A 12410-nucleotide genomic window follows, 5' to 3' on the forward strand; every position below is an offset into this window, starting at 1 on the left:
AATATGAGAAACAAAAATGATGGAAAAGCTAAAACTAAACAAATTATAACCAAATTCATGCTGAACTCAAAATAAAATCATGGTCAAGGATTGAAAGTAAACACTTTGTAGAAATTAAACACAAATGATCTATTTACTGTACCTGTGCTTCAAGGTGATTATCACATTGATTGAAATATCCCTCAGAGTAATAAAAAGGGACCATCTGGAAAGCTGTGCTCAAAGGAGGAATTTGGAGACACTGAGGGGGGAGCTGTTAAAAGAAGCAAAACAAATATAGTTTAACAGTAATAGTATCTAAAATAAAAAAAATGTTGAATTCATTAACATATGAATAATTGGGGCTCTGTTAAAAAAAACATGTATACTATAATATATTTAAAGAATAAAAATGATAAAATTAAAACTAAAAGCAAGATGGAAAAGCGGAACAACTTACAACAAAATGAACAGAAGGCAGGTCTGCGTCAGAGGTGAAATGAAGTCTGACATCATCTTTAAGTGTGGCAGGAACTCAGGATTTATGAGGATGCAAAATAAGCAGTGAATAGTGGACAAATATTATGCAAGCTTGTCAACATTAGATAAAGTATAAAGAATCACAAAGACTTAGAGAAATATTTTTTTGCATATCTTTAATTCTGACATTATGTGCCAGTGTTGGTTTTTGGTGTTAGCTCATGTTAGTGTATCCATTACAGAAATTACACAATTCAATTATAGAATCAATGGAACACCAAATCTTTTTATATTCTATACAACCATTTGAACCTCTGTATGCATTAGTTTCGGATCTGGATTTGTCAAAACAACTCAACTATCTATCTTACTTTGTGGTGTCAAAAAGATACAAAATAATCAATTTGTGTTGAATTAAAAATAAACAAGGAATACTGGAAACATATATAAATTTGACAAACAAACTGCATAAAGTATATTAGTTCAGAAACACATTATTACAGGGTGAACTTTTTAGCCAAAAAACAAAATACAAAAAAACCTATAAACCGTTTTTTTTAAATCAAAAATATCATGCTATATATCACCTATATTAAGTTGTTAATTCATGCTATTTATTTTAAATAATAGAAAAATGTTATCATTATTCTCTTTTTTTGGATTGATGCTTTGTTTTCCTTACAGAAACAACTTGTGCTGGAGTGTAGTTTGATGGTTGACAAGTAAGAAAAACAATAGTCATGGAAAGGCTTGATTTGACCACAGAGAGGAAAATAAATAAGAATTGATGTTATTAAAAATGATTTTTTTGCCTGAAATAAATGAGTTGATCATGTATTTTTCTTTTGTTTGTTATGTTGGATGTGTCAAAGAATAGAGCTGTCAGATACAGACAGATATGGCGAATCAATATTTACGGCCATAGCCAGTGGAGGAAGATGAAAAGGAAGAAGATGAGTAGGTCATGCTAAAGCCTGCATCAATACTGCCTCTCCTAGATCCTGATCGTGAACCAGTTCTTGAACCCGATCGGGAACCATAAGCGGAACCAGAACCACTGACATTGTAGGGACTATAGAGGCCTTTGCTGGATTGAGAGGAGGCCTCCAGAAGCCTAAGACTAAATTCTTCCTCTACCATACTTCTATCCATAGCATCTCTGAAAGAAATTTTCAGTTTTGTTTTTGGGCATGTTAGGTATCTCGAATAGGAACTGACATCTCTTAGTTTCTGGGCAGTGCGAGCATCGATTGTACCCTTCTTGATCGATTCATCCAGTGAGACTCTTCCCTCGACGTCAGGCTCTACAAGGCCACCTGTCAGATATTGTACCTCAAGGAATCTCTGCCCAGCTTCATAATACAACCAGCCCTTCTTCAGAGCTTGGGACGCAGACATCCTTTCTTTAGTTCTGGGATCTTCAAATCCATTGAATGCTTTTTGAGCCAGATTAAGGCGATCAACCATAATTTTGTCGACAAGTCCTTTTTCTGCAGCAGTCGCTACTGAAAATCTCTCCCCAGTTGAAGGGTCAATTATTCCTCCAGTACAGGCTTGAGCCTCTAACAATCTTTGACCAGTAATATTGTCGACTAAATTTCGGCGAATGGCCTCAGTGATTGACACCTTCTCCAATGTGTCTATGTCTAGAATTCCAGCGATGGGGCCAGTTACCTCTGATGGATCATTCCATATCACTGCAGGTGGTTTTATGGAAGGTATTGGACTCATAGAAGAGGAGAAATCCGAAGCAGTTGTGGAACCAAATGAAGACGAGCGAGACCGGAAGCCTCCCATGTTTCCGGAAAGCATGTCAGCAAACTCTGTGATAGAAAGATTTCCAGATCGATATGTCTCAAGAGCATTTTGGTCAATGAGGCCACGTGCAAGGGCATCATCAACATCATACTGTCTCCCCGACTTTCTGTCAATAATAATGGACTTGACTGTACCATCAGAGGATGTCATTGTGATTTCTTCCCATTCACACTCTTGTTCAGCGAGCTCCAAGTAAGTTTGGTGGTCAATAAGTCCCTTTCTGTATGCCTCATAGACGGTCATTTCTTTGCCTGTGTCTGGGTCAACAATAACAACTCTTCGTTTGCGAACTGAAGATTTAGATGAGGTCTTTCTCTCCCGTTTCTTTTCTTTGAGGAGGAGGAGAACCAGGCCAGTATCTGGATCAGTGATGCACCTCTCCATCAGTTGCAGATAGGTTAGGTTCTCTTCAGTGTTAGGATCAAAGAAGCCTTTGGTGTCGTCGGATGGGTCTGTCAGAATTTCATTCATTTCTTCATCAAAGAATCCACGTTCGTAAGCCATCTCAACCGGCAAACGATGACTTTCCTCTGGGTCAATTATTCCACCTGTAGCTATCTGAGCTTCCAATAGACGGATACCATGATCTTTCAGGATGAGTCCCTTTTTCATGGCCTGGAAGAGTGATATTGTCCTGCCTGAATATGGATCCCTATATCCGGTCACTGCGCGCTCAGCAGAAAGAAGCTTGTCTTTGAATTCAGGACCAACAATTCCCATTTTCACTGCCTCGTTGACAGTCAACTTGAGGTTTTTAATTGGGTCAATAACATACCCTGTGGCTGCCTGGGCCTCAAGAAGTTCGAAGGCTGTGCCTGGCCTGATCATGTTCTTTTTCATCGCTTGGTAAATTGATAGACGCTCCTTTGTGTTCTCAAGGAATACACCTGCAATGCAGCTTGTTCCTTCAAGGTACTTTGATAACCTGCTACTGACCTCCTCCACAGAAATAAGACCTGCCTTCAGGTCGGTGACAGTTTGTTGGTCAATAATCTGTGAAAGGAGAAGTTCTTCTATTGTGATCTGTTTTCTAAGACCTTTGAACATCAGCCTTTTGTCTCCCAAAGATAGAAGTCTCAAACCACCTTCGAGTTTGCACCGCTTAAGAAGCTGTGCATATGACAGTTGTTCGTCTGTGACAGGGTCTATAAAGCCTTTTATGCCATCTGCTAGCTTTTCATTAGTCTCCTTGTTAATATATCCTCTTTGCATTGCAATGTCTGCAGGTAGGTGGAACTGGAATTCAGGATCAATGATTCCACCAGTGGCAGATTGCGCCTCTAACATTTTCAAAGCATAATCCTCTTTCACAAGATCTTTTTTCATGGCCTGGAAAAGAGATATGACCTTTCCACTGTATGGGTCTTTGTATCCCGTGACTGCCCTTTCCGCAGAAAGTAGTTTATCGTGGATCTCAGGACCTACAACACCTTTACGAACAGCTTCATCAACAGTAAGTGTTTCATTATTTACAGGATCAATAATGTATCCTGTTGATGCTTGTGCTTCCAGGAGGCTGAGGGCAATTTCGGGTTTAAGAAATCCCTTGTTCATTGCTTGATAGATACTGATCTTGGAGATTGAGTCAGTTTGGACCCCAGCTACACAGCCAGTGCCATATAAATACTGTTTCACACTACTCATTTCCATTATGTCATGGATATCTCTTTTCCCCTGCTTAAGAAGATTGTAGGTCTCCAAATCAATGATGCGGGCATTGTATAGCTCCTCAATTGTAACTAGCCTCCGCATTGTTTTACAAGCAAGAGGATTTGCATTTCGAATGATCTCTCTTTGCTCCATGATTTCTATAATAATTATGATCATCCGTTCTTTCGTCATGTTTCCAGTGCGATAATCATCCATTAATTTCTGCCTCTGTTGTTCTGGAATCAAATTTGAGTTCACAATATCCCAGAGATTTGTCGGTGTTTCTGTAAGACCCTCGATTGGAATGTCAATTTCGGTATTGCTAAGATCACTCTGTGTTTGCTCCTCTGTGAAGAGATAAGTCTTTTCCACAACCGTGGGGGACTGAGGCTTAGAGAGTGGTAGGATGCACATATCAGAATCTTGATCTCTTTTACATTTCTCTTTAAGCTGACTATAAGTTACATTTTCATCAGTTTCTGGGTCTGTGAAAACCTTATTATCATCAGATGGTTGAGAGAGAGTGTTAGCCAATTCCTGACTGAAAATTTTCTTTTCAAATGCAACATCCATTGGGACACGAAGACTGTTTACAGGATCAATTATTCCTCCAGTGACCATTTGTGCCTCTAGGAATGGCAAAGCTTGGTCTTTCAAAATGAGATCTTTTTGCATAGCTTCAAAAAGGCCTATTTTTTTTCCTGTGAATGGATCTTTGTACCCTGTGACAGCTTTTTCTGCACAGAGCAATTTTTCATGTAGCTCTGGGCCAACTAGGCCTGATTTTACAGCTTCGTCGACTGACAAAAACTGATTTTTCACAGGATCGACAATAAACCCGGTGGCAGCCTGAGCCTCTAAAAGAGATAGACCCGTGTCCTGTCTGATGACATTTTTCTTCATCGCCTGATAAATGCTTAAAGTTTCTTTGTTTGGCTCTAAAAATATACCGGAAACAGTATCTGAACCCTGAAGGTACTTTTTCACATTAGGATTCTCGCTGACCTTTTTAGGTGTTGTTTTGCCCTGTTGAAGTCGATCAAATGTGGGTTTGTCAATTATTCTGGACTCATAAAGACGTCCTGCGGGAACAGGTGCTCTAAGTCCATTAAAACTCAATCTCTCTTGTTTCTTTTTGTCCTCTTCATCTATGAATGTAATTATAATCTTCAGTAGTTTTTCAATTGATATCTTTCCAGATCTAAATTGCTGGAGCAGCTCAAGTCTTTGTGCCTCAGTTAGATAGCCAGAGTTGATCATTTCCCAAACTGTCATTTTCTTTCCCTTGAATGGTCCAGAGTCAACTTCAACAGTTGCCTGAGTCAGAGCTTCTTCCGTCTGGGATTCAGTAAGTGTTGGCTCTTCCTTTGCATTGATGGCTTCATCAGTGAGAAAGAAAAGCTGAAGACCTGTTTTTTCGTCAGTAACACATCTCTGGTAGAGCTGTGCATATGTGGCCTTTTCTCTTGTGTTGGGGTCATAGAAACATTTTATTTCATCTGTTGGTTGGCTTAACATCTGCTTCATTTTCTCATCAAAGTAGTTTCGGTTGCAAGCAACATCATGGGGAACACGGTGGCTCTTGACTGGATCAATGATGCCACCAGTAGTCATTTGTGCATCCAGCAGTCTGATTCCTTGTTCTTTGGGAATGAGATCTTTTGTCATCGCTTGAAAAAGAGATACTGTCTTTCCGGTATATGGGTCTTTGTAACCTGTAACTGCTCTCTCGGCACTTAAAAGCTTTTCATGCAGTTCAGGTCCAACGACTCCTGCTTTCACAGCTTCATCAACAGTGTACTTCTGGTTTTCCTGGGGGTCAATCACATAGCCTGTTCCTGCTTGTGCTTCAAGCATGTTTAAGGCAAGTCCAGCTCTCAATATATCCTTCTTCATTGCCTGATAGAAGGACATTTTCTCTTTTGATGATTCAGTAATAATTCCCGCTATGCAATTTGTGCCCTTAAGAGCTTTGTGGACAGTCTCAATTTCAGATACTTCTTTGACAGACACTTTACCCTTTTGCAATTTGTTGTACATGTCTTTATCAATAATCTTGGACTCTAGGAGGTCAGAGGCAGGGACTGGTGCTCTAAGACCACTGAAGTTAATTTCATTCTTCTTCTCTTTCTCTTCTGCCACAGTGATCACAATTTTAATGATTTTTTCAATTGTGATCTTGCCTGTCTTATATTGGCGGAGAAGGTCTTTCTTTTGATCTTCAGTAAAGTACTCAGAATTTATTATTTCCCAAATGGTGACAGCCTTTCCCTTGAATCTTCCAAATGGAACGGACACAGTTGTTTTGCTGAACACATCCTTGGTCTCTTCCTCTGTGTATATACTTGAGCATTCTGCAGCTTTTTCTGAGATTGGCAGAAGAAGCAAGCCATTTTCAGGGTCAGCAGAACATCTCAACATTAATTCAGAATATGTCAATGGTTCCTGGGTGCTCGGATCAAAGTACCCCTTTGTATCATCAGAAGGGTTTTCCATAGTCTTGTTCATTTCCTGACCATATAGTCCCTGTTTATAAGCCAGTTCATTGGGTACACGATGACTATTGACTGGATCAATAATCCCCCCTGTTGCAATCTGAGCCTCAATGATTCTGATGGCATGATCGTGCTCTATTAGACCCTTATTCATAGATTCAAAGACGGATATTTTGTCACCTGTATATGGATCTTTGTAACCAATCACAGCTCTCTCTGCTAAAAGCATTTTATTATGTAGCTCTGGGCCAATCAAACCTTCCTTAACAGCCTCATTCACAGAAAGCTTTTTATTTTTAATGGGATCTAGCATATAACCAGTAGCTGCCTGGGCTTCAAGAAGTATCATGGCAGTGCCTGGAGTAATCTTCTTTTCTTGGCATGCTTGGTAGATTGTTGTTCTTTTACTTGATGGTGTCAAAATGCCGGCAATGCTGTTCTTTCCTTTGAGAATGGTTTTAAGATTTTCAGTCTCACCTAGCTCTTGAACTGTTGTTTTACCCTTTTTAAGCTTATCAAAGTTTTTCTTTGATAAAAGACCTAACTCATGGAGCCGGCTAGCTGGGACTTTTTCACGAATACCATCAAATGCTAGGGGATCTACTTTCTTTACTAGACTGTCTACTGCGTCACCAGCATTTTTCCCATTAAGTACGTTGTCAACCATAGTGATTGGAGCTTTGACAAGCTGAACTGTGTCTTTGTTTGCTGTTTCCATCTGCTGTAGTTTCTCCCGCAGTTTCTGGTTTTCTTCTTCCAGGATTCTTTCCTGCTCTAGTCTCTTCTTTTCCAGCTCCTGCATTTCTTTTTGCCTGTTTAACATTTGATTTTCAGCCTCTTTCTGTTTATTGAGAGCTGCATCCATGTTCGCCTGCAATTTCTTCTTTTCTTCCTCCATATGCTGTCTTTGGCGTTCTTGTTCATCTTTTAGAGCTTGTGCCTTTTTGACTTCCTCTTCAAATTGGCTCTCCAATCTCTTTTTCTCATCTTCAATGAGCTTTTCCTTCTTCAAAAGCATTTCTTTTTCATTAAGAAATTTTTGCTGTAGCATTATCTTCTCATGCTCAATTTGTTTCTGCTGTGCATCAGCCATCTGACAGAGGGAAAAAACAGAATAAGTACAAGTTTGTACTGAAAATGCATTTTCCACACCAGTTTTAGCATCACCAAACCCCACAGCATACAGTGCAATCTGCTTATGCATAATACATCATTGTTTAAAGTTAAGAGGGTGTGACTATTTTTTTGTATTCACAATTAAAAAAGGGCCTTGAATAGATCATTTAGGGCTATAAATTGTGCTGTGAATGTTTTTCTATTGAAAATATAAAGAAGTTTCCAAAATAACTATCTGTTTGCTCTCAAAGAGAAAAAAAACTGGTTTGAAGGTGCGACTTCCCCTCTACAAAAACGAAATAATGATGACTATCTGTAGAAGACAAAAAAGTAAAATAAATTAAAGTAATTTTCTTTGCTTTGGGATTTCTCAAAACTGTATTAAACTGGTAGCTTGATGGATTAATTAATTAGCACACAGTAGGTGTCCATTTTAAAAATGATTGGTGACCAATGAACCATATTATTGCTATCCTTGATTAACAAATGTGGTATAAACACATACAGATACGCACATATGTTCATGTCACACTAAGTCTATTACAGCATAAGTGGCTGGAGGACTGTACATATGTAGATAGATGTACTGCTGTAAGCGTTGTAACCCTTTTTAAATGAAACATTAAATATTGCAGAGAGACATTCCATGGCATGAAGCATTCAGGATGGGATGTGCATGAGCACAGTGCACTGCAAAAAAAAATTAAAGAGAATGATAAAAATGTGATTAAAAATCAAGGATACATGGTTAGTACAATCAAATAAAAGGGGAAGAAGAAACTGGAACAAAATAATTGGGTTAGTTTTCAGGTAAGGGTTATCAATGGCATAAACTGCTTTATGCCATTTTTTTCACACAATACCTCTTTGGACATATTCTGAAGTTCTTCCGCCTCTTTTTTCAGTCTAGCCTTTTCATTCTCGAGCTCTGCGATAGCTTTTCGTAAATCACCGGTTTCTTTGCTGGTATTTAAGTTCTCAACTTGCAATTTTTCAACAGCTGACATTTTTTCTTGGGTGGCAATTTCAGTTTGATGAAGACGGGACGCAATTGTATCGGCCTGTTTCTTAAATTTCTTTGCCTCTTCTTCGGCTTTGGCCTGAGCTTCACTGAGCTGAGAAACTTGGATTTTAAGTCTTTCTGCCTCTGCAATGATTTCGAATTGCCTCTTTCTTTCCGCTTCAAGTGACTTTTGGTATTCTTCAGTTTCTTCTTCCAGACGCTGTTGCATGAGTTGTTTATCCTCGAGCAGCTTTTGTGCTTGCTCTTGTGCTAAGTCGTTCTGCCTCTGGAGCATCTCTGCCTCAGCTCTGAATTTTGAAGCTTCCTGAATGGCCTGCATTTTCTCTTTGAGCATTTTATCTGCAAGAGCTCGTTGCTGATTGAGGTCTTCTTCAGCAACCTGTCTCAAGCGAGCTGCCTCTTGAGCTTCTACGCTGAGCCTTGCAGCATCCTCGGCAAGCTTTTTCATGTTTTCAGCTTCATCTGCTAGAAATTTTTGAGTGTTATCTTTGTCTCTCTTTATGAGGCGTTGGTTTTCTGCCTCAATTTTCATTTTGAGCTTGAGTAGCTCTTCCATCTGAACTTTAACTTTTAAAAGTTCATCCTCAACCTGGGCCCGTTGTCTGACAGCATCGTCAACCTCATCCTTTAAGCGCTGCTGCTCTGCATCAAGGAGAGCCTTTTGATTGTCTGTCTCATTGAGTTGAAGTTTAACCTTTGTGAGCTCTTGTTCTACTAGGAACTTTTGTTTCAATGTTTGCTCTGCCAGTTTTTTGTGTTTTGCCATTTCCGCATCTGCTTGTTGCTTCTGCTTTAAAGCTGCAGCTTCAGCTTGGGCAAGTTTAGCAGCTTCAAATTCAGCTTCCTTTCTAAGCCTCTCAGCATCCTCCTGGGCTTTGGCCTGGTTCACGGCTTCTAACTCAGCAGCCAATTTCTGTCGCTCTGCTTCTTCAGCTTGCTGACGAAGAAGCGTGGCTTCCCTTTCCGCTTTCTGTTTTGCAGCCTCGGCTTCTTTGGCAAGTATTTTGGCTTTCTCGTATTCTTCCTTAAGCTTTTTCTGCATGATGCTATCCTCTTTCTGTTGAGCAAGTACACTTTGTGCTTGCAGTTCAGCTGCGCTACATTTCATGGCAGCTTGTTGAGCTGCAACAACTTGTTTTTCTGCTTCTTCGTCAGCCTCTTCCTTCTGCTTCCTGGCTTCTTCTGCTTTTTTTTTCAAACGCGCAAGTTCTTCCTGGGCTGCTTTGCGTTGTCTAGCGGCCTCCTCCTCTGCAGCAGTGATCTTCTTCACTTTATCTTCCGCTTCCCTCCTCTTTCTCTCCTCCTCAAGGGCAAGCTTTCTTAGCTTCTCGGCTTCATCCTCTGCTCGGAGCCTGCTCTGTTGAGTTTCCTCTGCGATGTTTTTCAACTTATTCAGCTCAAGTTCCAGATCTAGTTTCCCAGACGATGCTTTCTCAAAGTTCAACTTGAGGATTCTGATCTCTTCTTCGACAACTCGCCTCTGTTTGAGTGTGTCATCCACGATAGCCTTTTGCCTATCCATTTCGGCTTCCGATGATTTCTTCAGTTGGATAATTTTGTCCTCAATTGCTTGCTTGTGCTGATTGGCTTGGTCTTCAAGTGCTTTCCTCTGGTAAGCCTCATCTTCGGCTTGTCTACGTAGTTTCTCATTTTCTGCTTCTTTTTCTTTCAGAGCAATTTCTGCCTCTGTTTTCAAACGTGTTGCATCACTGATAGCGGCCAGCTTCTCTTTTAGAATTCTCTCAGCCTCTGCTCTCTGACGAGCAGCCTCTTCTTCAGCAACTTGCCTTTGGTGCTTAGCCTCCTCCGCAATGGTTCTGAGCTTACCTGCCTCTTCAGCCAGGTCCTTCATTTTGGCGGCTTCTACTTCAAGAAGCTGTTTGCTCTTCTCTGTGTTGGACATAGTCTCCTTTTCTGCCTTAGACTTAAGCTGGAGAAGTACATCCATTTCACTCCTCACTTTGGCCAGTTCATCCTCTAGCTGTTTCCTTTGTTGCTGAGCAGCAATAACCTCATTCTTCAGACGATAAAGCTCATTTTCTAGCAAGGATCGCTGTTGTTCTGCGTTATCAAAGTCTGCTCGGAGACGAATCAACTCCTGTTCTGCTGTGAGCTTCTGCTGTGCCGTGGTCTCTGCCATCTTCCTCTGTCTCTCAAGTTCATTCTCAGCCATATCTCTCTGCTTCAGGGCGGATTCTTCAGCTTTGGCTCTTTTCCTAGCCTCACGCTCTGCCTCATCCTTTTGTTTTTCAGCTTCTTCCTGAGCAAGATTCTTTTTGTGGGCTTCTTCCTCAGCTTGGAGCCGTAAACGGAGGGCTTCGTTGGCTTTTTGCCTCCATTTCTCAAGTTCTTTTTCAGCTTCCTCCCTAGCCAATTCGGCATCAGTGTGATGTTTCTTGAGGCGTGAAGCCTCTTCTTGCAGTTGAAGGACAGTACCATGCTCTTGTTTGAGAGATTCTTCAAGTTTTGATGTCTTTTCCACAAAAGACAAGTGTTTGCTCTGAAGCTCAATGGCGGCACTCTTCTGAGCTGCCTCATGAGCCACTTTGATTTGTTTTTCCTTTTCAATTTCTGCTTGCTTCACCTGCCTTTCTGCTTCCTCTGCCTGTCTTTTTAGCATGTCAAGGTCAGTCAGGGCTTTTTGCTTTTGTCTTGCTGCTTCCTTTTCTGCCTCAAATTTAAATTTGAGTTCCTCCTCTGCGATAAGTTTTTTCTGGGTCTCTTCATGGACTTGTTTGCGTAGCTTTTCTGCCTCTTCTTGGGCAGCCTTCCTAAGTTTCTCAGCATCAGCCGCTCTTTCACGAAGTTGCTCGAGCTCAGACTCAGCTGTAGTTTTTTGCTTTACTGTTGTCTCAAGTTGAATTCTTATGAGGCGAATTTCCTCTTCAATTTTTATTCTGCTGTGAAGCGCATCATCAACTTGTTGAGCTTTGTCTTTGATTTGCTGTTCTGAAAGATTCTTTAGCTCATGGAGTTCCTGTTGGACATTGTGCTTTTGCTTTTCTGCATCTACAGCAGCAATTTCTCTCCTGCTAACTTCTTCCTGCATTTTAAGTTTCAACTCTTGCGCCTCTTTTTCTGCTTTGGCAATGGCCTTTGCATGCGCTTCTGCTAACTGCTTCTGTTTGTCTAATTCAGCCTGCATCTCTGCCATTTTTTTCTGTTCTTCTGCTTTCATTTTCTTTGCAGCTTTCTGCATTAGTGGAAGCAAATGGCAAAGAAAAGATTAAAATCAAGCATGACATGTTAAGGGTAACACTTTACATTTACCAGCTCTAAACAGTGTGTGTTTAAAAATTGTAATTACTTTGGTAATCACAACAAAATCACACTGATGCAAGAGCACTGCAATGTACCGTATTACCAATGCAATGTTAATGTTATTAGTCAGCACAAAGAACAAGTCTAGGGTCAATGACTAATGGGAATTAGATTTACATTCAAAGGAGGTTAAATTCACAATGCATTGAAATTAATTCATGACAAGGCAATTGACTAAAAATAGATGATGGTATTGGTTAATGAATGGGATGGGCACTTCACAGAATAAGACAGCCACATTGCATGCAAATACAACTGGACTTCCTAATGCTACAATTGTTTTAAATGTTTTTGCATTAAATATACATATATACATATACACAAATATACAGGGTTCTTTAAATCACTACAATGTACACCAAATAAATGAAAAGAAATGCCAGGAGAAAAGGTCCAGAAAAATGCACCATTAGTTGGGACACCAAGTATAAACTCCCCCACACACTTACTTATCTCGTAAAATTAATAACTAGCAAGTACACCCGTGGTCGAAGGTTTTGACACATATTCTCATCCGATTGAATGTT

At 40.2% G+C, this 12410-nt stretch overlaps 1 protein-coding gene across 10 annotated transcripts in view; it reads right to left on the minus strand.

The window, feature by feature from the left end:
• Window positions 1-616: 616 nt before the first annotated feature.
• plecb (plectin b) overlaps window positions 617-12410 on the minus strand; it is a 78182-nt gene continuing 66388 nt past the window's right edge. For 8 of the 10 annotated variants that reach the window (XM_077720912.1, XM_077720910.1, XM_077720913.1 and 5 more), the window contains 2 exons: window positions 8402-11755; window positions 617-7515 (listed from right to left, as the gene is read on the minus strand). In XM_077720912.1, coding sequence (XP_077577038.1) covers window positions 1366-7515; window positions 8402-11755 — 9504 coding nt within the window. In that variant the 3' untranslated portion in view covers window positions 617-1365. The remainder of the gene's footprint in view (window positions 7516-8401; window positions 11756-12410) is intronic. The other 2 variants (XM_077720915.1, XM_077720914.1) reach the window with 1 other exon arrangement.

The sequence above is a fragment of the Stigmatopora nigra genome, chromosome 7, assembly GCF_051989575.1.
Source record: "Stigmatopora nigra isolate UIUO_SnigA chromosome 7, RoL_Snig_1.1, whole genome shotgun sequence".
NCBI classification, from domain to species: Eukaryota; Metazoa; Chordata; class Actinopteri; order Syngnathiformes; family Syngnathidae; genus Stigmatopora; species Stigmatopora nigra.